The 27,978-nt window shown below is 39.5% G+C and overlaps 5 protein-coding genes across 11 annotated transcripts; 3 read left to right on the top strand and 2 right to left on the bottom strand.

The window, feature by feature from the left end:
* Positions 1 to 30: 30 nt before the first annotated feature.
* Positions 31 to 3,440, bottom strand: LOC111440872 (zinc finger CCCH domain-containing protein 18-like). Of its 2 annotated transcripts, XM_023078804.1 has the most exons (9): positions 3,272 to 3,440; positions 1,847 to 2,812; positions 1,578 to 1,754; positions 1,316 to 1,495; positions 1,159 to 1,244; positions 1,043 to 1,078; positions 848 to 1,003; positions 601 to 775; positions 31 to 513 (listed from the first exon to the last, which is right to left on the bottom strand). In XM_023078804.1, exons 1-9 carry the CDS (start codon positions 3,283 to 3,285, stop codon positions 456 to 458), a joined length of 1,848 nt encoding a protein of 615 aa, XP_022934572.1. In that variant the 5' UTR covers positions 3,286 to 3,440; the 3' UTR covers positions 31 to 455. The 2 variants fall into 2 exon arrangements, with proteins under 2 accessions (XP_022934572.1, XP_022933856.1); XM_023078088.1 differs by having other exon boundaries at positions 848 to 1,078; positions 3,272 to 3,439.
* A 2,607-nt stretch (positions 3,441 to 6,047) lies between these two features.
* On the bottom strand, positions 6,048 to 9,767 carry LOC111450715 (THO complex subunit 3). The gene is made up of 11 exons (XM_023090970.1): positions 9,601 to 9,767; positions 9,409 to 9,504; positions 8,328 to 8,457; positions 8,150 to 8,241; positions 7,962 to 8,030; positions 7,363 to 7,420; positions 7,159 to 7,258; positions 6,871 to 6,957; positions 6,614 to 6,692; positions 6,360 to 6,492; positions 6,048 to 6,276 (listed from the first exon to the last, which is right to left on the bottom strand). The coding sequence occupies exons 1-11, from the start codon at positions 9,664 to 9,666 to the stop codon at positions 6,242 to 6,244; spliced, it is 945 nt and encodes a 314-aa protein (XP_022946738.1). The 5' UTR covers positions 9,667 to 9,767; the 3' UTR covers positions 6,048 to 6,241.
* A 921-nt stretch (positions 9,768 to 10,688) lies between these two features.
* LOC111450706 (actin-related protein 8-like) lies at positions 10,689 to 16,748 on the top strand. 2 transcript variants are annotated; one of them, XM_023090958.1, is made up of 12 exons: positions 10,689 to 11,280; positions 11,442 to 11,527; positions 12,568 to 12,638; positions 12,761 to 12,828; positions 12,911 to 12,972; positions 13,049 to 13,146; positions 13,388 to 13,469; positions 14,310 to 14,452; positions 14,742 to 14,890; positions 15,143 to 15,276; positions 15,396 to 15,510; positions 16,387 to 16,748. In XM_023090958.1, exons 1-12 carry the CDS (start codon positions 10,961 to 10,963, stop codon positions 16,388 to 16,390), a joined length of 1,332 nt encoding a protein of 443 aa, XP_022946726.1. In that variant the 5' UTR covers positions 10,689 to 10,960; the 3' UTR covers positions 16,391 to 16,748. The 2 variants fall into 2 exon arrangements, with proteins under 2 accessions (XP_022946726.1, XP_022946717.1); XM_023090949.1 differs by having other exon boundaries at positions 15,392 to 15,510.
* Positions 16,749 to 17,851: 1,103 nt separating this feature from the next.
* LOC111451446 (probable calcium-binding protein CML21) lies at positions 17,852 to 20,820 on the top strand. Of its 4 annotated transcripts, none has more exons than XM_023091890.1 (6): positions 17,852 to 17,977; positions 18,199 to 18,387; positions 18,833 to 19,089; positions 19,826 to 20,019; positions 20,122 to 20,296; positions 20,388 to 20,820. In XM_023091890.1, the coding sequence occupies exons 3-6, from the start codon at positions 18,894 to 18,896 to the stop codon at positions 20,495 to 20,497; spliced, it is 675 nt and encodes a 224-aa protein (XP_022947658.1). In that variant the 5' UTR covers positions 17,852 to 17,977; positions 18,199 to 18,387; positions 18,833 to 18,893; the 3' UTR covers positions 20,498 to 20,820. The 4 variants fall into 4 exon arrangements, with proteins under 4 accessions (XP_022947658.1, XP_022947650.1, XP_022947662.1 ...); XM_023091882.1 differs by having other exon boundaries at positions 17,860 to 17,977; positions 18,091 to 18,387; XM_023091894.1 differs by having other exon boundaries at positions 17,860 to 18,096.
* Positions 20,821 to 22,015: 1,195 nt separating this feature from the next.
* On the top strand, positions 22,016 to 27,713 carry LOC111449547 (uncharacterized WD repeat-containing protein C2A9.03-like). 2 transcript variants are annotated; one of them, XM_023089489.1, is made up of 11 exons: positions 22,016 to 22,084; positions 22,271 to 22,317; positions 23,014 to 23,178; positions 23,291 to 23,458; positions 23,569 to 23,655; positions 24,768 to 24,902; positions 24,996 to 25,106; positions 25,672 to 25,763; positions 25,852 to 25,957; positions 26,887 to 26,973; positions 27,050 to 27,713. In XM_023089489.1, exons 3-11 carry the CDS (start codon positions 23,041 to 23,043, stop codon positions 27,461 to 27,463), a joined length of 1,338 nt encoding a protein of 445 aa, XP_022945257.1. In that variant the 5' UTR covers positions 22,016 to 22,084; positions 22,271 to 22,317; positions 23,014 to 23,040; the 3' UTR covers positions 27,464 to 27,713. The 2 variants fall into 2 exon arrangements, with proteins under 2 accessions (XP_022945257.1, XP_022945249.1); XM_023089481.1 differs by lacking the exon at positions 22,016 to 22,084 and having other exon boundaries at positions 22,119 to 22,317.
* The last annotated feature ends 265 nt before the right edge of the window (positions 27,714 to 27,978 follow it).

Here is a 27,978-nt window from a genome sequence, read left to right as displayed (position 1 = left end):
TCCATTCAACAAATAAGATTAGAGAAACAATAAACAATAAATATTAACTCATCGACTTATTCATTGCATGAAGATTCCAATAACATTTCACAATCTTTTCAAAAGACGTGGTTTCTTACACCTACCAAACAAAAAAAAAAAAAAAAAAAAAAAAAAAAACTTCAAAATCCTATCTTTCTATCCCTAAACACCAAACTTGGGTTCTTTTGTAACCTGAAATTATTCTGAGAAATAAGAAACCTTAGAATCTTCATGCGTGATAACTATGTTCGTACATAAGCTGTCATGATTGAACTGGTAGCGAAGAAGATTACTGTCGTGAATGAATGAAACGAATGAATGAATGAATGAAATGAAATGAATGAGAAACAGCAGTTCTTTTTATGCTTCCTTCCTTCTGTAAGTAAAGCTGGTTTGATAATCCTACGTGAGTGTGTGAATGTGTCACTTCCATCCTACATGCTACTTGCTGTTGGAGATTCAAATGGGCTCTCTGGTAGATTATATCCTTCACTGCCATCATCAACAACAACAAACAAACCTCAAGATTCTTAGCCATTTCCCATGAAAATCTATGCTTTTTTTGTTCTTTTTTTGTACCTTTCAAGGTCGATGACAAGGTGATTCCAGTCAGCCTCGGCTGGCTTATTATTATGACCACTAGAGCCGGCACCCGCACCAGCACTGGCACTGGCACCGGCACCGGCACCGGCGCCAGTTTTCAGAGCATCCAACAGATTATCTAACCTTTCTGCAATTGGGAAACTGAAATGATCTGCACATGTGAAACTGAATTGTTAACGAGAGGAATTCGAAGGAGTTGGTTTCAAACAGAAAGCTAATCAACCTTCTGGAACATCGAGTTGCTTCATCTGATAGCTGAAGTATGGCTGATTCATTACAGATTTAACCATTAAATTCATCTCTGAAAGCCTCCTTTCAACTTCGTATGCCTGCTGTTGCTGTTGTTGTTGCTGCTGCTGCTGGTGCTGCTGGTGCTGCTGGTGCTGCTGCTGCTGCTGGTGCTGCTGCTGCTGCTGTTCGATCCTGAGGCTGAACATTCTGGAGTCCTCATAGCCTGAATCATTGAATATAAACCAGACATCCAACAAATAGGAAATGAGAACGTGGGTATCCGATTCGGTTCTGAACACTTACTTGAGTGAAGCTGCTCAGTTTCGAGACTGTTGTTATAGTATGAAGCATAATATAGCTTTTGCTGTTCTATTTTCTCTTGGTTCCTCCTGAATCAAAATAAGAATCAAAACAAGTAGTTCAAGCCAATCTGGTCGGACTAAACAAACAAAGTATTAACCTGTCCAGCTTCGACTTTTCTCTGTAAGGCTTCACGAGAACCCGAGCGCCACAAATTAAATGCTCATTGTCCTGTGACAAGATTAGATTTACAGTTTCGATATTGTAAAAGGTCACGAACCCAAACATCCTCTTTTGTTGGCATGGGATCCTTACATCTTCAACCAATCCATACTGGTCACTACACAAGATATGTGCAACAGTTAGAAGCCAAGAGAATGCCAATAAATTGTATCAAGGGAAGGTCTAAACAAGGCATTTACCTGAAGTAATCAGAAACATCATCTTCAGTGAAGTTGCTGTCAGCTGGAAATGTCAGATATATCTGTCGTGCGCTGCTAACGATTGGACCATGTGGACCATGGTCGTTCTTCTCGGTTCGATGATCTATGAATCTTGGAGCATCTTCTGCCAAAATGACTGCATGCTGCCCATGAGGCCTGAATGACATTCAAACCAAAGTTCAACATATAGATACCTCACTAAAATCAGAAGCTTGATTTGGTATCTTAAAACCAAAACTGATACCGACCTGTCGATCACCTGAATGCTTTTCAATCGAGTGAGAAGCTTCGTCAAGCTAAAGCCTGATTTACCATGCCTCTGACTCTCAGTCAGGTATCCTTCTGCTTGAAGAACTTTACCATAATTTTCATAGTAAATCATTGGCAGTGAAGCAATTGAAATAGGATTACCCCTCCTTGATTTAAGAAGCTCAACGATTTCAAACTCCAACTTCTCAAGTGAACCAGGCCGAAAAACATGATCTTCATTGACAGAATTTCCATTATACACCTGAGAAACGCTCTCGAATATGGGGTTAGTATGGAGATACCTACAACCATATCCATGCTTGCAATATCCTTTGTTGTAGTAGTGGCATATCTTCGGATGATACTCAGGCACAGTCGAGTAATGGCGGGCAGTAGTCCTAGTACTCAAGTTGTTGACAAGTCCAGCATGATCAACATAGCTACAATCATAGCCAGAGAGGCCAGAGTTTGGTGGTTCAACATGATCATCTAAACTAAAGAACTGAGCTGGATTTTGGAGTTCATACATAGAATCAGTGTAGCTCAATGTTATGAAATCGGGAGTAGGTTTGTCAGTCAGCTGTTGGGGAGTTGAAGGGGAAGATGGAAAGAGCCTGTTTCGGGACAAGGCAAAAGGAACGAAACCCCCCATGGAAAGGGACGTGGACAGGGGCGGGGATGGGGGTGGGGGCGAGGGCAAGGCCAGGGGCGTGTCCGGGGTCAACATAGAGAGCGGCATCGATCTAAGAGCTATTAAATGCAGCTCAGTCTTGACTAAGTGAACAACCTGAAGCATATAGTGGTCAGGCCCTAGCGCCAAACGAGCCATTTCTTGATCACCATGATCATGAAGAAGTAAAAAACCAATGATCTTCCTAACATTCTCAGGATCTATTCTACTGATCCGATTGTGTACGATTCTCGTGCACTCAGAAAACTCCGAAAATTCCATATGCATTTGGACACTATAATCAAACATAAAAATGCAAGTGAATTCAAGCAAATTCATCATACTTCAACCAAACACAACAACATAAATGAATCCAAGAACCCTAACTTATCAAAATCAAGAAAAAAGAACCATTACAAATTCAGAGAACTAAACAAATTCCACCCTCTTCTTCTTCTTCATCAGTGCACTATTCTCTCAATAAAACCTTCAGTTTTTGAAGAAAAAAAACGAAAAATAGAAAGAATTTTAAGAAATCCATTTCAAGAAACACGTAGATTAAGAATCTAAGCAAAAATGAACTCAGGTTTAGATGAAGAAACCTTCAAAGATCATCATATTTCTTTCAGACAAATAAATTTTCTAGAATCAAGGCAAAAAAAAAAAAAAAACAGAAGAAAATCCACGAAACAAACCAAACCAATCCATAAATGCATGAAAAATAACAGAAATGAAATGATCGAAATCCACTTACAGCTTTTTTTGCATTTTCTTTTGAATGAAGCCAGCTTGAATCTGGAAATTTCATCGTGCTTTGCTTTCGTTTTATACTCGGAACTACAGCCAGGTCTTCCAAATTCAGTGAATTCAGCCAACAACTTCTGCTTGAATGTCGAACTGCAGAGTAACTGAAATGAGATTTTTTCTTTTTGTACAAAGAAGACTCAATTACAGATATACCCTTTAAACCAAATTTTGAATTCAATAATTTAAAAGTAAATAAATTCGGAAAAATTAAGAGATCAAATAAAACCACACATTATTGTTCGTGGTCTCATGTTTTTTTTTTAAATAAAAAAATTAAGTTTAAATTAGAGGGGTAAAATGGGGATAATGAAAATGTTGAAGTTAGAGGGAGAGAGAGTAGGAAGGTGGGCTATTCAAAAGGCTTGAAGGGAGGGAATTTTGAAGTCAAATATTTTAGAAATAAAATATCTTTATTTTTTTAATGAATAATTATAAATTTATTATTTTTTCTCTTTAGAAAATATAAATTTATGTTTGGTCTTGAATATATTATTTGTTACTTATAATAAATTTGATATTAAATATCAAATATGAAAACAATAAGTTTTTTTTTTTTTTTTCATGTCCCGGCTCGCTCTAAACTTATCGCTTCAATTGTGTAACAAGACGTCCACACGATTATGAGTCTACTTTCATAAAGCCTCTCCGACGACACTAGCCTACGATTTTTTTTCTTTCACTAGCCATGGCTTGACCAAACTTTTGACTCTGATACCACTTGTCGAGCTGTCAAGTCTATCAGACCCACAAATCGAATCTCATATTTCATTAACGAACAATCATTTATATAATCTTAATTGACGAACTAATGAGTGAATTCACCCTAATAACTTTAGAGCCCGAAAAATTGATGTATATTTGAATTATAGGGACTAATAACCGATGATATGGTCGATTAAGAAGTGATCATTGAAACGAGAGAACGGTATTATGGGCCGAAACATCAAAGGCCGAAACATAAAAGAAAAATAAAACAAAATTCGACCGTTGGAATGAGGAAATATATCCGTTGAAGACTCACATTGATCTCCCATCCGTCCTTAACAAACCCTTTAAATCTCACTCCAAGAACATCCCTTCAAACACTCTAACAAAATCCTAATCTCGACTTCTCCGATCGTCGCCCATGGCCGAAGCCAAAGATTCGGGTGCCCACATGGTCGAAATCCTAGACGAACAAGATAACCAAAATCGGTATCGAAACCTTATGATCTCTGTAATCCAAGAGCATCCATTGAGCCAAATTTAAGAAAGCTCAGGTCATCTATTGCTCTTAAAACTCTGGCAGCGAGACGAGCATTTGTTCGGCCTCCGAATCGGTCACCGAGAGACCAAATTGGAGTGTCTCAAGCAACAAATCTTCCAACTTTGCTGCTACTTCTTCCTCTTCAATGTCCTGTCTCTGACGCTGATGTTCACTTCCTATAATCCCAATGGGTGTCACAAATGGTGGGGTCCGGCGGTGTCGGTGGCGGCGACGTCGGTCGTGTTTGTGATGGCGGTGCAGGTGAAATTGTGGGGGTATTGGAAGGCAGCAGGGGAGTTGCAGAGGGAGAGGATGAAGAACAGAGCAGTTATAAGATGTGTTCAAGAGTTGAGGATGAAGAGCTCAAGTGTGGAGATTAAATGGGGGCCTCTTACTTGCCTCTCACGGAATTTCATTACTATCTCTCTTCTTTGCTTTTCGGGCCTTGTTTTTAGTTCATTCTTTGTGGCTTTTAGTAAGGGAAACGCTCCGTTTTTGCATAATGATCGATGATCGTTGTATGTACGACTTGGAGGGAGATCTTTCACGGGGTATTTCTGTTTAGGTGCAAGTAGTCCGCATCTTCACAGACATGTCTATTTCACCGAGCCTCTCTCTAAGATAGTGCCCAGATCATTACACCTTTCATGCGGATCGAAACTTAGATGACAGGAAGTTTAGATACCTTAGAACCGTTAATTACAAATTATGAGTCTAAGTGTGTTGTAAATTAACACTTCGATGGTTGGAATTGCCCATATGCAACTTTGTTGCTAATGATGTTTCTTTTCTCAAATTTACACATTGTTAGTTTATTTTACCATAAAAAGTCAACATTGAGCGTTATTCAACTACACAAAAAGCACGTACTCTCAATAAAGATTGAATTCCTAGCTTTATATAGTAATAAAAAAAAACACATTAATGGCGAACATTATTGAACTTGGATAAGATAGATGTTCCTAGGAGGCATTATGTAGTTTAGATAGAGTATAATAGTCAAAACTCACCGCTAGTAAATGTTGTCTTCTTCGGGCTTTTCTTTTCGAGTTTCACTCGAGGTTTTTAAAACGCACACTAGGAAGCATTTTCCACACTATTCTTATAAAGAATGCTTCGTTTCCTTCTCCAACCGATGTTGGGATCTTACAATCCACTACCTTCGAGACCAGTGTTCTCGCTGGCATTCATTTCCCTCTCCAGTTGATGTGGGATCTCACAATCCACCCCCTTTCGAGGCCCAGCATCCTCACTGGCATGCCGCCCGATGTCCACCCAAGACTCAGCATCTTTGCTGGCACACCGCCTATCATTTGTAACAACTCAAACCCGCCACTAGCAATGGTCCTCTTTGAGCTTTCCCTTTCAAACGTTTATAAAAACGCATCTATTAGATAAAGGTTTCCACATCCTTATAAAGAATGTTTTGTCCCCCTCTCCAACCGACGTGAGATCTCATCTAGAGTCAATCTCCCAATGCAAGTAAGCATCATTGCTAGCTCAAATGATTGTTTTTCAGATCACAAAAGTACTTTGAACCTTCCAAGCGAAAAGAAGGAAAATCCTGAGTAACATAGCATACATGGAATTCAATACTAACCAGAAAAGAAGGAAATAAAGATAAGTTGATCCATGGTAGAATTCTATGGAGAATCTTAGTCGATCCATTTCTCATGCACTTTCAAACCCAAAGATCCTAAAAATACCTGCAACAACAAAATAAAGATAACACTTGTGAAGTCTTGAAACTAAAAGATCAGTGGGAAATATCGACGCATAGATAACTTGCCTTCATCAGCCTGATACTTATTCTTGTCATCCCCAGCATATGCAAGCAAATTGTGCTTTGGATTCCACTCCACACTATTCATAGCAGCCCGACAAGGAATCTGATGAACCGTTCGTCCCGATTGAACACTCGACTGTACGCAAAAGAAAAACACCGTTCATGAACCAGTTTTGCCACTATCCCTCAAGGAAGGGGGGATTCTACGCCTTCATAGAATGGATATTTAAAGAAAGGAGAGGCGCTAGAATGCTTACTATATCAATGAACAAGTCCTCACTAGCAGAAGCAATGTATTCTCCTGTGTGGTTGAAACTTATAGTTCGGACAGGCCATCTAAGAAAGTAAAAGAAGTGACAAGAAATACATTCTTCAGTGTTCAAAAAAGTCAGCTACATAATGCAGTGTCGTAACCCAAGCCACAAAGCTCCTGATGTGTTTCGATTGACAGGATAGAAATGGATGGAGACAAGAAGAAAACAAAATCATTGTATAAACCAAACAAAAAACTTACTCGAGTTTTGTAAATGTTCGCACGCAGAGCATCTGAGAGATATCCCATAGGCTAACTAATGAATCAGCACTTCCAACTGCAAAATACCTATGATGCAACAAGGAATTAATTTATCTTTCCCCATGGCTAATTGCAGAAGCAATTTTCTAAACGATCGAAACAAGCAATTGAAAGAATGGAACCGACAATCTTTCTAATAGAAGAAATCATGACTGCATATTGCATGCGAAAGTTGTACACAGTTCTTTTATCGTGGAAGATACGCTTAAGGTCAACTTTGAATCTCACCCTCCAACCGGGTCAATTGCAATGCAGTAACAACCAGCTGTGTGAGCCATAAGAGTTTCAATAGGTCGAAGTGACGGGTATGCTAGTACTTCAACGGTACCTGAGCACAAGACGTAGACATGAAAAAATTTTCAATAGAGTGAAATTAACAAAATCTCCTCAGTCATGGCATAAAAAGAAAGGGTCATAACTGCAGATCATCACCATTTCCAGTTGTCAGGAAAAACATTTCCCCAGTCATGTTCCAAGCAATTTCGTTCACCTGGAAAAGATAATATAAAATTATGTCAATATAGATAATCAAAGTAAAACAAACATGTCTGCCAAAAGCAAAAGAGAGAGAAAAAAAAAACGAACTGAAACTGGAAAGAAAGGCGGTAGATACAAAGGGGTTGATTTATAATCTACTACATTTCAAGAGTACTGAGAAAGCTTAAGGGTTATTTAGAAAGTTCCCTATATGCACTAGAATATGGAACGCAAGCTAGGCACGTCTTCTCCCTTCACATAAGACTTGGCATATACTACTATAAATTCCCACCTGCACTAGTTACTAATTAACCCGACAAAAGGTCCATATTATGTCACACTATTTACAAGAACAGAGCAAAAACAGCCTCTAATAATATTGGACTTAAAATTTTGAAGGTAAGAAGACGATCATCAACATGTCAAAGCAGTCATATGCATGCTATTATGTCCTGTTGTGATTTGTTCAATTTCTTAATACACGATCCTCCTTTTAAGTTGTCATAAATGACCAATGGTTGAGTCATTGTTGTTGATTGTAGCATAAATGTTACCTCGTAATTGAACTTGCGCTTGTGAACTGGCTTAAACTTCCTAACATCTAGTATAGTGAGTTCATCATCCTGCAAAATGACAAATCTAAATTAGTCAAGTAGTTAGACAGGGATATAAACATCTTGCAGAGTACATTAAAGCAAACTAAATTGTTTTTATGATGCAGAAATTTCACTCTAGAACATACCCTATTCCCAACAGCTATGTGCGTCCCATCAGGCTTGTAGGTGATGTTTATATTCTCCCCACTCAGCTCAGCTTGCTGTGAGCATTTCCCATCTATGGAACAGAATCAGAAATTATGAGCCATATTCTAAACATCAATTACATCAGTTACTTCACAAATCTCAGTTTCAAACACTTACTACGAGCATCCCATAGTCGAACAGTCTTGTCACCAGAGGCGGTTGCTATAAGATCAGAATGTTTAGGATCCCAACATAGCTGATCTACACTATCAGTATGCCCTTTCAACTCGACATCCTTAACCTTACCCTGAAGCAAACATCATCTGACATGATTGAAATGATTTGTTCAGGGTTGAAAGTAAATAGATACAAACAAGACAACACTAAACCCTGTGGTGGAACAGCACCATACCAAAATCATAGAATTCATTCAAAACAGGTCTTGGGAGGTAGCAAACGCAACACACTCTCACGAGTACACATGGCGAGAGAATTAAGCAAATTGCATTCCGCTTATTGCAGAACTTAAAAATAAGGAAAATGAAAGAGCTTATGAAACAGTAATTAGTCTACTAATACAATTACAACCGAAGCTTTCCCAAACTTAACTAGTCTACTAGTACAATTCAGAGCCAAGAAGGATCATTCTCTCTCCTTTTTATAGAACTCAAGGATACGGTCGAACAACATATAGAACATATCCCGTTCGATGAAGATCATTAGCTTATTCTATTTCCTTAATAACTAAATATCTTGTTGTCCCTCGAAATTGGCCTTGTAGTGGTTAAAACCTCGAAGGTAGGCCATGAGCATGGAGCTCACATACCCAGTTTATGTGCACATATATATATATACACACACAAATATATACAAATATTAAAGTTCTTTCCATAACTTCATTCACATAATCAACTATAGGAAATGCAGCTAAACTTTATCAGCCTAGAAAAGTTGAGCAAGAGATGGGAAATGTTAGCATTCGTGCTAGGTAGTAGAAACTCCAAAACATTACCTGGGAAACAGATAAATGTGTATATGTTTATCATATCAGGCGTAGGAAAAGAAACCCATAGAAGAATTCAATATAACACTTAAGCTCGAATCAACTACTTACAGTACCCAAAACAAAAAAAGGAAGGAAAAAAAAAACCCTATTCAATCAATTTGAGAACAAGATTCAAGATTCCACAACAGAAACAATGAATTGGGAAGACCCTAGAACAAAAAAATAAAAAAACAAGTGTGATAGAAGGCATACATGTCCATGAGGCTCAATATGCCAAACTCGAGCAGTTTGATCGACAGAACCGGAAGCAAGCTTCATACCAGTGCAATTCCATGCCACAGAATGTACCTTTCGCAGTTACAAGAAAAGATGAATTTAAGATCAAAACGAAAGATGAAATCGCCACAGAGAAGAACAGCACGAAGGAAGAGATTTGATAAAAACCTTCTTCTTGTGACCTTGATACTCTCTGCTGTAAAGATTCTTAAAAGCCGGCGTCGATTCCTCCATGTCCGCCTGGAATTCAACGAGTTCCAATCCGGCGATTATAGGGATTTTTGTTCCATGCGAACATCCACTTTTTATGTGGGGGATTAATCACCCTTGCAAGAATTCAATACTTAATTTTAATATTAAAAAAATTAATTTTTATAAAAAAAAAAAAATTATAATTTGAACTCTTCCATTAAAATCTTAAACAAATAATTATATCAATTAAAAAAATTTAGATTTAATCATTTTTTCTATAAATTTCAATCGAAAGTTATAGACGTGTAATGCTCGTAACATAAAAAATAGGGAAATTTCTACTTTGACGAAGATTCAGTAACTGTGTTTGATTAGTACTGAACGAAGGAAAATAATTGATTTGGTAGTTGAGTAAATTAGGTTAGCACGTGTTGACGTTGAGCACGAATATACACAACAAACAAGCCAAGTTTCAAAGAACCGTGAAAAAACATGTTCATATATTAAAAGTTGAAAGAATAATGAAATGAAATAATATAACAAGACAAATTCAAGAGCGTTCAAACCAAACACGGTGAAAAAGTGTATGCAAATGTAAAGATAAAGCTGCATAAGAATGCAATGACGGTATTATAAACTACGACGTCAATTGGTCGTCTGTCAAAGGAAGAAGACGAGGTTATTAGGCTCGACTCCCTTCTAAAAAAAAACCCGATATTTTTACTACGATGAGGTTCTTCTAGGTATGATCATGCTTGATGAATTCCGAGTGGTGTTCTTGCCAATTGTCAGATAGCTCAATCTCATCCTTTATCTCTATTGTTGCAATCAAATATAAAAATATGCTAAAATAAATAAACATTGTAAAACAAAAAAAATTATGAATTTAAAAAAATGTCTAATAAATTTTTAAACTTTTAATTATAAATTTAAAATTTAAAATTAAAAAAAAAAAAAAAAAAAAAAACCTTGAATACACGTGGATCATGTCGCGCATTGTTCCGATTTTCTCCAAAAGATTGGGAATATAATATACAATAATCTCCAAAAGGCCATTTATCTGTCAAGGTTTCTCATCTGGTGGCGTTCACTTCTCACGTGTCAACCGACGCCTCCGCCACCGCCACCGCCACCGCCACCGCCACCGCCACCGCCCACATCCGAAGTCATCTCTGGCCGATTGAGCTAAGTATCAATCCCATCAGAATACCCGAAACCCCCAAATCTTTTACCCCATTTATGCAATGGAATATCATAATTTGACGAATTTGGCTCTCAACCCTCTTCACTGCCTTTAGCATAGACTCCAAATTTGTTCTTATTTTTCAATTTGCCGATGGCTACGTTGCTGAAGAAAGTATGGGAATCGGTGTCCACCCGCTCCGTATTGAGCTTGGAGATGTCGTCTAGTGATCATCGGGGATTTGATGAGTCGTCGTTGGGTGAATTCGATCGGATTCCGATGGATATTCTGATGAACATACTTAAATTAAGTGGCCCCAAAAGCGCGGCAAAGATGGGTATGCTTTGTAAGTCTTGGAGATCTCTTGTTTCTGATAATGGGCTTTGGGTTTTTTTCCTTCAAAACCAGTTGGTGGAGCCTTGGGATTCTATTTTGTTTGGAGAAACTAAGTTGGCTTTGGGGTACCCTCTTGAGTAAGTTTGGATATCTCTTCTCCCCTTGTGTCTTGTGGTTGTTCTTGGTGTAATTACCTTGTTTTTCATGATTATGAGTATGATTCTACTGGAAAAATGAATGTAATGTTGGTTGTTGTGATGTGTTATTAGAAGGTGTCACCATGTGTTTGTGTTTGCAGATCATTCTCTAGTCAGATGATGCCATTGTCATTCATGGAAGTATATAGCAAACGGGTTGCGTTACCGGGATCTGTTATAATTGATGGTGAGTTTTCTGTTCTTGTCAAGGTATTCTATCTTCAGATGTGTTTATTATAGTGCACTGTAATCGATTCGTTTTCTTAAGAAAGCTCGGTTTATTTTCATGATATTGTGAGATCTCATATTGATTGGAGGGGGAATGAGGGTCAGTCAGGACGTTGGGCCCTGAAGGGGGTGGATTATGAGATCCCACGTTGGTTGGAGAGGGGAACAAGGGCCAGCGAGGATGTTGGGCCCTGAAGGGGGTGAATTGTGAGATCCCACATCGATTGGAGAGGGGAACGAGTGCCAGCGAGGACGCTGGGCCTTGAAATGGGGTGGATTGTGAGATCCCACATCGATTGGAGAGGGGAACGAGTGCCAGCGAGGACGTTGGGCCCTGAAGGGGGTGAATTGTGAGATCCCACATCGGTTGGAGAGGGGAATGAGTGCTAGCGAGGATGCTGGGCCCTAAAGGGGGTGGATTGTGAGATCCCACATCGATTGGAGAGGGGAACGAGTGCCAGCGAGAATGCTGGGCCTCGAAGGGGGTGGATTCTGAGATCCCACATCGGTTGGAGAGGGGAACGAGTGCCAGCGACGCAAGGCCCTGAAGGGGGTGGATTGTGAGATCTCACATCGGTTGGAGAGAGGAATGAGTGCCAGCGACGTTAGGCATTAAAGGGGTGGATTGTGAGATCCCACATCGGTTGGAGAGGGGAATGAGTGCCAGCGAGGACGCTGGGCCTCAAAGGGGGTCGGTTGTGAGATCCCCCATATCGGTTGGAGAGGGGAATGAAGCATTCTTTATAAGGCTCTGGAAACCTCTTCCTAACTTGTTTTAAAAACCTTGAGGAGAAGCCCGAAAGGGAAAGCCCAAACATGACAATATCTGTTACCTTAATCAAAGATTTCTTCAACATACACTATTACTGTAAGATAAACATACGAACATACACTAGTTGTTCGTAAAGGTTGACGTCTTCTTGATGTCCTCTTCAAATTTTGAAGTTGTAGAATTGGATGTTAATCCACTCTTACTATCTCGTGTTTGTTCTTGAGAAGGTGGCTCTGGCTATTGCAAATTCGGTTGGAGCAAATACGATTGTCCCTCGGGGCGTTCTGCAACATTTTTGGTATGTCGGTCTTGTTTATTTCAAAGCCCGACCATTTCGAATATCGCCCATAGCTGCTAAACATGTTTAATTGCTGCCCTTCTATTAAGTCCAATCATTGGAATCTTTTGTTTTGTCTACAGGAATTTGGGAACATCGAATCTCCCATGTATTCTCGACTTCGACACTTTTTTGCTACTATTTACGGCAGGCCTGTCCTTCTCTTTTTCTTTTCTTTAGCTAATAATTTACACTCTCCCTCTCACTGACACACCCGTTGCATCTAATTTTAGGATGCGAGTTAAAACGTCTCTCCATCCAGTCGTAGTGTCGGTGCCCCTCTGCCATTATGACGGTCAGCTTCTTATTCTAACTAAGCAATTGTTATGGTGCTTTTCGAGATACACGTCCATGATTCTTTTCTTCTTCAGATACCGAATCTGCCAAAGCTTCAAGACAGCAGCTCAAAGAGGCCATCCACTCAGTGTTATTTGACATGAACGTCCCTTCTGTTTGTGCCGTTAATCAGGTTTTTTGCTTCGGATATATCCTTTTCTTTACTCTTTTCCTTCTCGCCTTTTCGCTTTTTTAACGACTGTTATGAGTACAAGTCAATATAAAAAGTCCTTCATATCTATTTATATGTACTTTTCTTTCGTTCTCCACTCCGTCTCCCTAGTGGGTTGCTTAGGCTTGAAGGAAAGAGATCGAGAACTTTCATCACGATCATTTTCTATAATTACATGCACTTTCTACTTTTTCATGTGTAGGCAACACTAGCTTTGTATGCTGCAAGAAGAACTTCGGGAATTGTTGTTAATATCGGGTTCCAGGTTACTTCAATCGTCCCAAGTAAGCTAACGTATTTTTTATGATCTTTCAACTTTAAGCTAACGTGTATTAATCAAGCGGTTTGAAGAAGCAAATCGTAATGGCTCACATATATTCGAACCCCTCTTTGTAGGCTTAGGGACTTCTCGTCACTAAGGCCTCGAGGCTGTTCCTTCCTTTTTTTTTGAATATATTGACTAAGTTTCTCGTAGAAGGAAAAACGTCATATCATTAGGACGTCCCTAAATTAATAAGGAACTAAAAAGACCGAGTGTGCGAAAACCAGCTCTTGAATCTACCGAACTAAAACCGCTGCCACCACTGGGATGTTGTTGGCTTGTAGATTAGGCCATGCTATTGCAAGGAACGAAACCGCTTGTGCCGTTGCTTTGTTCAAAAAAGCGCTGGCGTATAGGCTTGTTTGCATGCTGACTGGAAGGTGGAACGGCTAAAGGAAATATTGGGATCACACACATGGGTCGTTAAACCAGAGAGGAAATTGTGTGGACTGGAGCCTGTCGGAGACGAAGGAGATATCGTGGAAGCTTGTCGGCGACAGGGTAAGCCACTGGTGACGTGAAAACGAAGAACGAGGATGATGGTGTTGTGGGTGTGTGGGCAGCGAGGTTAACGGACAGAGAGGAAAAGAGTGAGGTTGAAGAGCACCAATAGGCAGCTGAAGCACATTATTGTTGTCTGAATCGGGAAACGCCTTATGATACTAACTGGACCGAGCCTCAAGAAACGAACGGAAAACTAGTTTTAGGAATTTTTACTTTCTGATAAGTTATGCAACTAATCGACCTGCTGCATCGAAACAAAATTTTCATGTTTTCTTATTCTTTTCGTAAACTTTTGTAGTTTTACATGGAAAAGTAATGCGGAAAGTTGGGGTCGAAGTCGTGGGACTGGGAGCTTTAAAGCTTACAGGGCACCTTCGAGAGCTGATGCAACAGAATAATATACGTTTTGAATCAATGTACACCGTTCGAGCATTGAAAGAGGTACGTTAAAGCTTTCATTTCTGAGATTTATGTCGATAAACCATTTCGGTTTTCATGAAATAGGTGTACAAAAAAACATCTCCAATGGGACATGAGAGTAATTAAAATAGGATTTGAAGCTAGAAAACATATCCCGATGGGAACATCGTTCGTGTCTACGAAATATATCCTTTCTAAGTGTTTCGATTATACGTTGCATCACATCATTTGTTTAAAGAAAAAATATGGAGTGAGAGATCACGGGCAAAGGCACGAGGATGGTATCTAATGGTCGTTAATTTTAACGCAGAATCTGTGTTATGTTGCTCAAGACTACGAAGCCGAGTTCTCGAAAGATACTCGAGCATCCTCTGAAGCTAATGGGGAAGGTTGGTTTACTCTTTCGAAAGAGCGGTTTCAAACCGGAGAGATCTTATTCCGACCGAGTATGGCAGGAGTGTAAGTCCGACCTCAGCCTTTTAGAAAACATTCTTTGTTAAATGTTGTGTTTTTTTTACTTTTGTACCTATCCGTATCGCAAAAGCAACTTTTTTACTTGAAAAGTCCACGATCGTTCAACAGCATTGGACGCCGTTTTCTTTAAAAAGATTACACATTTAAACGCTCGAATTTAGTTAACGAAATTTTAGCAGATTCTTTAACCCAAAACGTTTTCGTTCGAAACACTGATATGTTATTCGTTCGTGTCAGGCGAGCAATGGGGCTGCACGAGGCTGTGGCACTTTGTGTGGACCATTGCCATGCTGCAGAACTAACGTGTGATGATTCATGGTTCAAGACTGTGGTTTTGTCGGGCGGCAGTGCTTGTCTTCCAGGACTTGCAGGTTCGAATGGGCCGAGTCTATTAGCTACGTGTCTTATTTTTCATCATCGTCTCTGAACTTTTAAAAGTTTCTCTGAACTAACTCTCCTACATGTCATACAACTGTTCTGGTTCAGAAAGGTTGCAGAAGGAACTGTATGGGCTTCTTCCTTCTTCCATATCCAATGGTCTCAGAGTCATTCCTCCACCATATGGTGCAGACACAGCTTGGTTTGGGGCGAGGCTTATTAGCAATGTAAGTTTATTGGTCTCGTTTTTTTCATTACGAAGAATCTTTAAGGTCGTTTCCCGTTTTTCTTTCCGAAGACTGCTTGTTTATGTCTCTGAAAACGTTTCGATCGTTTTCTACTTCAAATCACTATTCACGAACCTATGGCAACTTCACAAACCACGGTAGTTTGACCTAGTGATCAATAGGATTTAATATGCGATGAGTTACCTTGATAATGTAGTATGGTCAGATGGTTGTTCGATAAGCATAATCGAGATGGGATACAAGCTTTTGTCGTTTTGAAAGTGTAGGACACTCATTCAACCAAACTAGAGGGAATTGGAGAAAACTATCGACTTCACAATTGTAAGGAATACTTCATTTCCCTCTTCAAAATGTGGGATCTCTGTGTCCAACGTCCTCGTTGGCACACCGCCCGGTGTCTGACTCTGATACCATTTGTAACAGCTCAAACCCATTACTAGTAGATATTATTCCCTTTGGCTTTTGAACCGCGTCTACTTGGGAGAGGTTTCCATACCTTTATAAAGAATATTTCATTCCTCTCTCCAACTAACGTGAGAACTCACAATCCACCCTCTTGGGGTTCAACGTCCTTGTTGGCACACCACCCGGTGTCTAGCTCTGATACTATTTGTAACAGTCCAAGTCTATCGTTAGCAAATATTGTCCGCTTTGTTCCTCGACTTCACAGTTTTAATACGCGTCTACTAGGGCGAGGTTTCCACACCCGAATTTCACACAACATTTCACAATGTGTGATGATGAACAAAAATATATGGTAGAAAGAGAATTATAATGACCAAGAGCTTAACAAAAATTATGTTTTAACACTGTTTTTTTTTTATAAGATTCTAAACTGCTCGTGTTGTTACACAGCTAAGTACCTTCCCTGATCATTGGTGCATTACCAAGAAGCAATTCCGAAAGTCCAAACTCAATCTCATCTGGTGATTGCTCTTCATCTCGGCTTGGTTGTTCGATATTGAACGTAAACGCCATCATTCGAGTCTCGAGCTCGCTCGAGATATCTCAAAAATAAAAAAGGTAGGAAAATAGCATCCTTGAACATAAATTACTTCGTCAATACGTAAAATATATTATGCTAATAAATTAAATACGAACTAAGAGTATAGTAAAATATCGCTTAGTTTACGTAGCTTCAAAACATTATATAGACATTCTTCATCACTTGTATCATTCATTTTCTTTACATCCATATCTTCTCTTGTATTGTAAAATAATAGTGAAAAAGAAAATTTTATATTTTTTAATTATGACTTTATTATCTACGTGAATGATTCAAATACACGAACTAAAGTTCGTGATTGAACTTATGAAGCGTAAGTTTGGACTTATCTCGGGTTACTCTCCTCAAACCAAGATCAACCACGATCAATCGACCATCGAGGATCACTCTAAACTTAATGACGAGGTATGGTAAGTGGGTTTATGTGAATATTTTTTTCGTAAGATTGAATGCATAGTACTTTCCTACATACAGTTTACACATGGGCATGTATGAAAACAATTAGGTGTGAGCTTGTTAACGTACTCGTGGGCGTGTATGAAACAACTAGGTGTGAGCTTGTTAACGTACTCCTGGACGCGCATGAAACCACTACTAGGTGTGAGCTTGTTAACATACTTCTAACGCGTGTGAAACTGCTAGGTGTGAACTTGTTAACGTACTCCTAACGTGCGTGAAACCGCTATGTGTGAACTTGTTAATGTACTCCTAGCACGCATGAAACCACTAGGTGTGAACTTGTTAATGTACTCCTATACTTACATATTCATGGTATTTCGTTAATGTTCATCATACATACTACATCATGACGTTTTACCGGGGATAAACATAGTCATAATCAAACGTAAATGAAAGTTCAAAACGTAATTAACCCATTCATCTCTAATTTGGTGCTTCTAAACGTACTTTGACGGAACATTCCTAAGTTTAGTTTCACGTGATTCAATTTCATCTACGATACGTCATTCATCCACAAAACACGCTTTGAGCCAACTCGTGGAACCAACAAAGTAGTAGATTTGATCAAGAACGGTTTCAGAATAATCCAAAAGGATAGAGCCGACCAATTTTTGTTTTGTATTAATTAAATATAAATATAAATGATTTATTTATAGTAATCAAAATGAAATCTAATAATATAATTAAAATATTAATTCGATCTAATGAACTATTTTAATAAAATAAATGTAATTTGATTAACATAATCTTACACTAACGTGTCATTAGATATTTTATCTTCCACGATATTAAATAATTATTTATAAAGTAATAGATAAAATTTTGTCATTGTATATATATATAATGTTTATACGTGGATGTATGTAGGCCACGATCAAAGCAAAAAATGGACAAATGGCGCGGATAAAGATGAAGGGGAGTGATATTCATGTAATATTAAAGAGAAAGTCAAATCCAAGAGCTTGGGGTTTAGAAATCAAGGTAAGATTTGTTGTTTTGTTCATTGAATTATTTGATTTTCCTTGCGTTCCTATTTTTTTGGGGGAAATCGTGGAATTTTGAGCCAATTCAGAAACATGGTGGGTGAACCACAGAAATCGGTATGAGAATCCAATGAAGCAGCAAAGAATCCTCCATTTTCATCCCACCAACAACTAATCTCTTCCAATTTTGTTTCCTTTTTCTTCATTCATCGACAATAGTGTCCGAAGAATGAAGGCAAAAATCTCTGAACGCCTTTCGATTTCTCTTTCTCGTCGTTGTTGATCCTTCGAGATTCGTGAAGAAGGAGAAGAAGAACAGTGACAAACAAGAGAAGCTTAGTTTCCATTTCTTCGGATTTCCTTTCCAAAAGTGATTTTCGAGCCGTCTACTGCCTGGATCACGAAGAGGTTCTCATTTTTTTGAATTTTTTTTTGGTCTGTTTATCTAATAGTTCGTAAGTTTTGATTTCTTGGTTTGTTCTTCCAAGTTTTGAAATGACAACTAATGCTAAAATATGGCCTCGATTAACAGTGTAACAATCTTCTTTTTGCTTGTTGATTCATGTTTAGAGAGATCCTTTTCTTGTTTTGAATCATCTTTTGTTCTGATTAAACTTGCTTAGGTATTTCTGTCAATAATCTGCAAACATTATCCATGCTGAACACGCAAGGAAGAAAAAACTCTCTGTTTGGTTTCATAAGAACAGGGCAATCTTCTTTTTATACAAAATTTTAAAGTTGAGATACTAGAACAGGATAGGCCTTTTTCTTTTTGTTTTTGCTTTATGAATTGATTCTTTATCCCCTGTTTTTTGCGGTGTTGGCTGATTATTTGTTTCATGGCCATGAACAGAGGCATTGTTAAGTAGTTGGTTGATTCCAAAGCATCATCGCTCTTGTGTTGTAAATTGGCAATGGGGAGTGTGGTGGGAAAGTTGGAATCTCAGAGAGAGTGTGTACCAGAAACAAAACTTGAAGCCAAAATGGTTGAGGCAATAAGACAAAGGGCATCTAAAGGAAGCATCATTAGGTCTTTTGATTGCATAATCTTGAAATTCCCCAAAATTGATGCTAGCCTCAGAAAATGCAAAACTATTTTTGAAAAGTTTGGTGAGTACTCTATTTGGGTTCTTTAAATGACCACTTTAGATTTGGTTGGAGAGGAAAACGAAGCATTCTTTACATGAGTGTGGGAACCTCCCCCTAGCAGACGCGTTCTAAAACCTTGAGGGGAAGCCTGGAAAGGAAATCCCGGAGAGGACAGTGGTTGCTAATAGTGAGCTTGGGTGGTTACAAATGGTATCAGAGCTAGACACCGGGCGGTGTGCCAGCCAGGACACTTCACCCCTCAAGGGGGTGGATTGTGAGATCCCACGTGGGTTGGAGAGGAGAACGAAGCATTCTTTATATGGATGTGGAAACCTCTCCCTAGCATATACATTCTAAAACCTTGAGGGGAAGCCTGGAAAGGAAAGCCCGTAGAGGACAATATCTGCTAGCGGTAAGCTTGGGCGGTTACGAATTGTATCAGAGCTAGATACCAAACGGTGTGCCAGCAAGGACGCTGGGCCCCCAAGCAGAGTGGGTCGTGAGATCCCACATTGGTTGGAGAGGAGAACGAAGCATTCTTTATATAAGTGTGGAAACCTCTCCCTAGCAGATGTGTTTTAAAACCTCGAGGGGAAGCCTGGAAATGAAAGCCCGAAGAGGACAATATCTGCAGGTGGCCTTGGACGGTTACATTTGAACCTCTGCTTAAAGGTCATTGAAAAATTATTCAATCAGGATGTATGGCGGATTGTTATGAATTGTTGATGGTAATACTTGGAAGTTGTCCTATTTGTAGATGAGGATTCGAACGGGATAATAGATCGTCGGGAGCTTAAGGAATGCTTCGATGGGCTGGAAATTTCGCTTACCCAGGAGGAAATCGACGATCTCTTTGATGCTTGTGATATGAGTACCGCTATGGGAATAAAGTTCAATGAGTTCATTGTACTTCTCTGCCTTGTGTATCTTCTCAAGGATGATCCTAATCACGTATTTACCCTATCCGAAAGCTTTGTTTTATACATTCCCTATAGTTCATAAAGCTTCTTGCATTTCATTCTTGTTTCTTTCTGTATTCCCTGACTTCAACAGAAATCTCAATTCGGAATGCCGAAACTAGAGGAAACATTTGAATCTTTGGTCGATGCATTTGTGTTCTTGGACACGAACAAGGACGGATATGTAAGCAAGAGCGAGATGATATCTGCTATAAACGAGACCACATCAGGCGAACGTTCTTCGGGACGAATCGGGATGAGGAGATTTGGTAATGCTCATCAATCCTTTGGTCTTTAGATTTGTATATTGATTGCTGCATCAACGAGTGAATTAATGGATGAACTGGGATAAAAATGCAGAGGAGATGGACTGGGATAAAAATGGAATGGTAAACATCAAGGAGTTTCTTTTCGCGTTCACCCGTTGGGTCGGTATCGATGAGAACGAGGATGGTGAGGAGGAGGAATGAAGCGCAGGATCCTGAACATAAATCTTCTTTTTTCCAGCTGTTCTTCGTTCGATGATGGCGAATCGGTACACACATTCTCATCTCTGATCTGCTGGCCTTCTCAAACAAAACTCAACTGGAAGATCACAATGGTTTAAACGCTTTGGTTGTGAATATTCATGCGTACTGTGAAGAGGAGCCATATAGTTTAAAACGATGTTGTAAAAGCCAAGCCTTAGCCCTTCTACATATGAGGATTGTCTTTGTTTATTGTTCTTCTCCATAACAGCTTTGATTGAACTTCATTGAATGTTTGGGAAAAAGCTGAAATTTCTTCACTTGCACTTTGACACAATTTTTTTTATTGCCTTCAAATTATAAATGTTGAATTTGATTTTGATCGATGAATCTTTCAAAATGAAAGTATATCGGTTCTTAAAATGTGTAGATTGACACTCTAAAATGATGGATGTTAGCCGGGTAGATTTTAGGTTCTAAATTAGTAATCACCGTAATAAATACGACACACAATGATATTGGTCGTGGCCTCAAGAGAGATTGAGAGATATCCGTTTGTAAAATGAGGATGTATTGAAATTGTGAATCAAAACGAGCTCACTGATCAACCAATAGAGAAGAAATTGGCGATCACTTTGTTGTCTAGTGTTATATATTCATTTTATATGATACCCACTAACATGATCTTGAATGAACGGTTTTGATCAAATCATTTATAATAATTATAAAAATATGTTGTATAAACTTATTGTATAGGATACTTTTGTATATAACCACACATGGTTTAAGATTACACAATTAAGTCAAATCTCAAGGCTCAACTTTGTCACTCCTTTAGGTCAAGGTCCTTCCAACACAACGTAGCATTTTATTTCATCATTTCGATTCTCGGCGACACGACCTCCATGGTTCTCAATTTTTAGACTCCATCGAAATGAGTTTGAACCTTGAATCAAAACAGGCTTCTAACGTTTTCTAAAGCTCACGGGGTGATTTGAGCACTTAATATAACAACAAGGAACAGTATCATAGTAATAAGGAACTATCGAGTCACTCAAGGACTTCATGATACCACCACAAGCATTGAAATGTTAGATATCTTCGTAGCTTGTTTGGACACATTTATCAAGCACTCACTCATGAGTTAACTTCATATTTGAAACTTCACGCACATCCATCCATTTAGGCACTATTGAGACACGAACTCTTCGGAGCAAAGACTTTGATGCACTACTATTGTTACCAAACTTAAAGCCCTACTGTAAACATAGTTTACGCTTACTTTTGTCTAAACGTCGTTTTCAATACTTATTTCGAATACAAAATTAAATTTTTTTACGTTAAAAACAATCTAATAATGGGAAGAACTTAAAAAATAAGAACACAAAAGGTACAAATAATTTTCTCTAATTATGGAGATCTTGAAGAGATTTTTCGTTGTCCCATTAAATTATTGGACCGAATTGAGTTCAGAAATAACAAATGAATGGTAACTGATGGAGTTGATGGATTAATGGAAACGCTCACCCACGTGGATTTCGGCCCCCTGTAATGGTCGCTGCTGAGGAAAATATGGGGAGAAATTTACAGGTATAAATACGATCCGGTCTTCAATTTTTCTCTCTTTTCTTTTCTCTCTCCATTTCTCTCGACCCCATCTCATATTATCCTAATTTGGACTATTTTTTTAATCAAATTCAACAAATTGATTGTTTTCCCCATCTGGGTCTCTCTCTTTTCCTCCATATTCATCTGTTTCTGTCTTGGATTTCACAGATCGTCTTGGATCGTTGCAGCTTTCTTTGTTTTTTCTCACCTCCAAGGTACAAACCTTGTGATTCTTCTTCTTTTTTCATTTTCGGTTTCGTGTTGCATTTTTGGGCTTTGTTTATATGTTGATCGTTCACCTAATAGTTGTTAATTTGGTTTTTTCTGCTATCACTTTGGTGATTAGTTGAGTTCCATATGGTCTGTGGGATCGGAGGTTTGAGTTTCTTAGATTAATTTGAGATTCTTACCTTGTTGGAAGATTTTAGTTGCGCCACGAACAGATTTAGGGCTTTTTTTTTAACCCTAATGACCGATTCTCTGCTTTGTTTGGGGCGGGTTTAGTTGAGGAAGGTATTGGAACTATGAATTTATCTTATGTGTTCTTCAATTTCAATGGGTGTGTTCATGTTTTCTTTGTATGCAGCTTCGGTAAACTGGAAGGTTCTCATGAACTCTGCTTTTGATTGATTGTTTTGGGGGAGGGATAGTGCTCTAGTGTTTGGATTTTGTAATTAAGGAATCTTGACCATGTTCATACAGATTTGTTTTCTAGAACTGTTGCATGATCTTACCGGGAATCGAGTAATTTGTGTCGTGGAACGTGGAGGCGTTCGCACGTTGGATGAATATCAAATACTTTGTGATTGATTTCTTTTCTTAGAGATAGTTTTTGAGATATTTGAATGTTCTTTCTAATGCTTCGTGTTGTATGCGAATTTATGTGGAAGTAATTACATGAACTTTTGTAGGTAGAGGTGTAAATTTCTGTTCTTAATATGTCCCATTACCACGGGGATGATACTGATTACATGGCTGATGAATACGAAATGGAGGACATTGATGATGATATGGATGACGAGTATCACGGTAGAGAAATGGAAGGCTCGGATTCTGATGCTGATGAATTCAACTCGGTTTGATCTCTTTATAATCTCGAAATTTTTGCGTTCATTTATAATTTCTTACACGTTATGTCTTCTATATCGGCTTATTGAATATTTGATTTCGAAATGGCATTATATACAGAGTAGCAAAATAGTTGATACCACTGCTGCTCAGGCAAGAAGAGGAGTAGATATTCAAGGTATTCCGTGGGAGAGGCTTAGTATTACTAGAGAGAAGTACCGGAAAACTAGGCTCGAGCAGTACAAGAACTATGAAAATATTCCTAATTCAGGAGAGGGGTCGGAGAAGGTAAATGATCCCTCCAAACCCATGTTCATCCACCCCCGAGGCGTGAGCTATGTTTTTTTTATTGTTTGTTCTAATGTTTTGTTTATGGTTTTTCGATGTGATATGAACAGGATTGTAAAGCTACTGAGAAAGGATGTTCATACTATGAATTTTGTCGAAATTCAAGATCTGTAAAATCAACCATTCTTCATTTTCAGGTTTGCTTAATCGTCTTCTGTGAAATTACTGGTTTTTTGCCGCAATTCTTCATTTTTCTTTGGTATAACGGCCCAAGCCCACCGCTAGCAGATATTGTCCTCTTTGGGCTTTCCCTTTCGGGCTTCTCCTCAAGGTTTTTAAAACACGTTTGCTAGGGAGAGGTTTCCACACCCTTATAAAGGATGCTTTGTTCTCCTTCCCAACCGATGTGGGATCTCACAATTCACCTCCCTTCGGGGTCCCGCATCCTCGCTGGCACTCATTCCCTTCTCCAATCGATGTGGGACCCCCTAATCCACCCTCCTTCGGAGCCCAGCGTCCTTATTGTTACACCGCCTCATGTCCACCCCCCTTTGGGGCTCAGCCTCCTCGCTGGCACATCGGTCGGTGTCTAACTCTGATACCATTTGTAACGACCCTAGCTCACTGCTAGCAGATATTGTCTTCTTTGAGCTTTCCCTTTCGGGCTTCCCCTCAAGGTTTTAAAGACGCGTTTACTAGGGAGAGGTTTTCACACCCTTATAAAGGATGCTTTGTTCTCCTTCCCAACCGATGTGGGATCTCACAATCCACCTCCCTTTGGGGTCCAACGTCCTTGTTGGCACTCATTCCCTTCTCCAATCGATGTGGGACCCCCTAATCCACCCTCTTTCGGAGCCCAGCGTCCTTGCTGGCACACCACCTCATGTCCACTCCCATTCGGGGCTCAGCCTCCTCGCTGGCACATCGGTCGGTGTCTAACTCTGATACCATATGTAATGACCCTAGCTCACCGCTAGCAGATATTGTTCTCTTTGAGCTTTTCCTTTCGGGCTTCTCCTCAAGGTTTTTAAGACGCGTCTACTAGGGAGAGGTTTCCACACCCTTATAAAGGATGCTTTGTTCTCCTCCCCAACCGATGTAGGATCTCAGATTTTGTTTGCATAGTATGACCGTTGAAACCAACATTCCTTGTGTTTGACAATGTTTGCAGTGTTTCCTTCAATATTTATGGAATAATCCATTGGTGTAAGCCATGGCATAATCTTCTTCATTTGTATGCTGTACATTTTAATGTTTATTTGAATTTGATACCTATGGCTGAGTCGAACTTTTTGTTGTTCGATAATAGTTGAGGAACTTAGTATGGGCGACATCGAAGCATGATGCCTACCTTTTATCACATTTTTCTGTAATTCATTGGTCATCACTATCGTGCACCAAGTCTGAAGTTCTCAATGTTTCGGGACATGTGGCACCTACAGAGGTTAGTGTCTTGACTACACGACAAGCTCGCCATATAATTAATATTTACTCGTGTTGCTTTAAAGTTTAAAATTACGAGTCTGATGTGATTCAGAAGCACCCTGGGAGCTTATTGGAGGGATTTACACAGACACAAGTCAGTACACTTGCAGTAAAAGATAAGCTGCTTGTTGCTGGAGGATTTCAGGGAGAGCTTATTTGCAAGGTAAAGTTGTTTATCACTTTTTATTTTCACTATCTGCATAGTCATAAGCTTTTTCCCCAAATCTTTCTTAATAACAACCCCGACTTGTCAACAATTTGCTTGATCGTGATAAAAACACCTTGAGACTCCGGAACAACATTTGAGGGCACTTGCTGAAGTCTATTGTAACAGCTCAAGCCCACCGCTAGCAGATATTGTCCTCTATTGGATTTCCCTTTCGGACTTCCTCTCAAGGTTTTTAAAATACGTATACTAGAGAGAGGTTTCCACACCCTTATGAAGAATGTTCGTTCTCCTCAAATGTGAGATCTCACCATCCACCCTTCTTCGGGGCCCAGCGTCCTCGCTAGTACTCGTTCCCTTCTCCAATTGATGTGGGACCTCACAATCCACCTCCCTTTGGGGTCTAGCGTTTTCGCTAGCACTCGATCCTCTCTCCAATCGATGTGGGATCTCACATCTATTAACCTCATGCGACCGTTGTTTTCGAGCTTGGATGAATTAGAGTTATTATTGTGATTACTTGTATCAATTATCATATTGTTTTTACCTTGCTTTATTGCAGCATCTCGACCGCCCGGGTGTTAGTTTTTGTTCCAGAACAACTTACGATGATAATGCCATAACTAATGCTGTTGAGATATATACCAGCGCTAGGTACATTTTTCTTCTCTCTTGGTTAAGCAGGTACTTATACATTTCTTTCCTTCTGTGGAAGTTATTGAACGTATTCCAAAATTTTCAGTGGTGCGGTTCATTTCACTGCTTCTAATAATGATTCTGGAGTCAGAGATTTTGATATGGAGAAATTTCAGCTTTCCAGGCACTTCCGTTTTCCTTGGCCAGTTAATGTGAGTCCTCTGAATTCTACTTTTCTGTTTTATAAGCAAGTAAATGGAACACATTGGTTGGTTGGAGAGGGAAACTGTTTGGCTCAAGCCCACCGTTAGCAGATATTGTTCTCTTTGGGCTTTCCCTTTCGGGTTTCCCCTCAAAAGTTTTTAAAACGCATTTGCTAGGGAGAGGTTTCCACACCCCTATAAAGAGTGTTTCGTTATCTTCCCCAACCAGTGTGAGATCTCACAATCCACCCCCTTCGGGGCCCAGCGTCCTCGTTGGCACTCGTTCTCTTCTCCAATCGATGTGGGACCCCCCAATCCACCTCCCTTCGGGGTCCAGTGTCCTTGCTGGCACACCGCCTTGTGTCCACCCCCCTTCGAGGCTCAGCCTCATCGCTAACACATCGCCCCGTGTCAGGCTCTGATATCATTTGTAATGCCTCAAGCTCACTGCTAGTAAATGTTGTCCTCTTTGGGCTTTCCCTTTCGGGCTTCCCCTCAAAGTTTTTAAAACGCGTCTGGCAGGGTGAGGTTTTCACACCCCTATAAAACATGTTTTATTCTTCTCCCCAACTGATGTAGAATCTCACCGGAACAAAACATTTCTTATAATGGTGTGGAAACTTTTTCCTATAAGATGCGTTTTAAAACCTTGTGGGAAAGTCTTTGAAGGGATAGCCCAAAGAGGACAATATCTTCTAGCGGTGAGCTTGGGTGGAATGGGGTGGAATCTCACCAAAGACTGTTAATGTTTTTTTTTTGGTGGTGCTGAAAGCCACACGTAGTCTTGTGAGTGGAAAAATAATGTGCTGTGGTTGCTTGTATGACCCATCAAGATCCTCAGTTACCATTTTAGATTGTTTGTGTCTGTGCATATATTTGTACGCTATCATATACTTGAGTCACGTATTCGGATCTAATGGGTCGTATAAATATTTCAGCATGGCGCCTTGAACCCAGACGGTAAACTTCTCGTGATAGTTGGTGACAATCCTGACGGTTTATTGGTGGACTCACAAACTGGAAAGGTACTCGTAATAGCATCAGCATGATGATCGTCTTAGTAAATCATTTATCGACTTATTAAGTACATGATCTTTGCAGACAGTTGCATCTCTACGTGGGCACTTGGATTTTTCATTTGCATCAGCATGGCATCCCGATGGCATTACCTTTGCCACTGGGAACCAAGACAAAACTTGCAGGATTTGGGATGTAAGAAATTTGTCCAAGTCAGTTGCTGCTCTAAAAGGCAACCTCGGAGCCATTCGCTCCATCCGTTATTCCTCTGATGGTCAGTACATGGCAATGGCTGAACCAGCCGACTTCCTGCACGTGTTCGACGTGAAAACCGGATACGAGAAGGAGCAAGAAATCGACTTCTTTGGAGAGATCTCTGGTGTTTCGTTCAGTCCAGACACGGAATCACTTTTCGTCGGAGTTTGGGATCGAACTTACGGTAGCCTTCTCGAGTACCACAGACGCAGAAATTATAGTTACCTCGACTCGCTGTTCTAAGTTTGAAAGTTTGTTTTTGGAGAAAAAAAAAAAACACAAAAACAAACCTGAGAATAAGTAGCAGCATGCAGTGGGTATGTTATAAGTGTATATTTAGTATTTTGTGAAACAAATAGTGTTGTGTTTTCTGGTTTGATGACACTTTGGTTTTGAAGAGACAGTTTGAGTGTATGCTGAAGGGAGTGTAAAGAAAGGCTTGTGGGGATAATATAATGAATAGATGGCCAGGGTGTCACCTCTTTGCTAATCAGTCCTCATAAATTTCTGTTATTGCACTTGTTGCCCTTTTATTTTGTGCCGCCCCAACATTCCCGTGCATCCCTCACAACATGTTTCCAAGAGTGAAAATTACCTCCACGTTCAACTTCAGAGTTCTGAAAAGGGACGTGCATCTTGTTTGTATAGACAGTAACTTTCAATTCTTTTAAGCCTTTTTTAGTAATCATATTCTTAGGTTCGTTATGTGGTCTCAGTTCATTGATATAACCCGAGTACTCGGGGTCCCAAATAAACGA

This window comes from Cucurbita moschata, unplaced genomic scaffold, assembly GCF_002738365.1.
Source record: "Cucurbita moschata cultivar Rifu unplaced genomic scaffold, Cmos_1.0 Cmo_Scf00001, whole genome shotgun sequence".
NCBI lineage: Eukaryota > Viridiplantae > Streptophyta > Magnoliopsida > Cucurbitales > Cucurbitaceae > Cucurbita > Cucurbita moschata.
The sequence above is the reverse complement of the archived record's forward strand: the minus strand, read 5'-3'. Positions and strand labels throughout refer to the sequence as shown.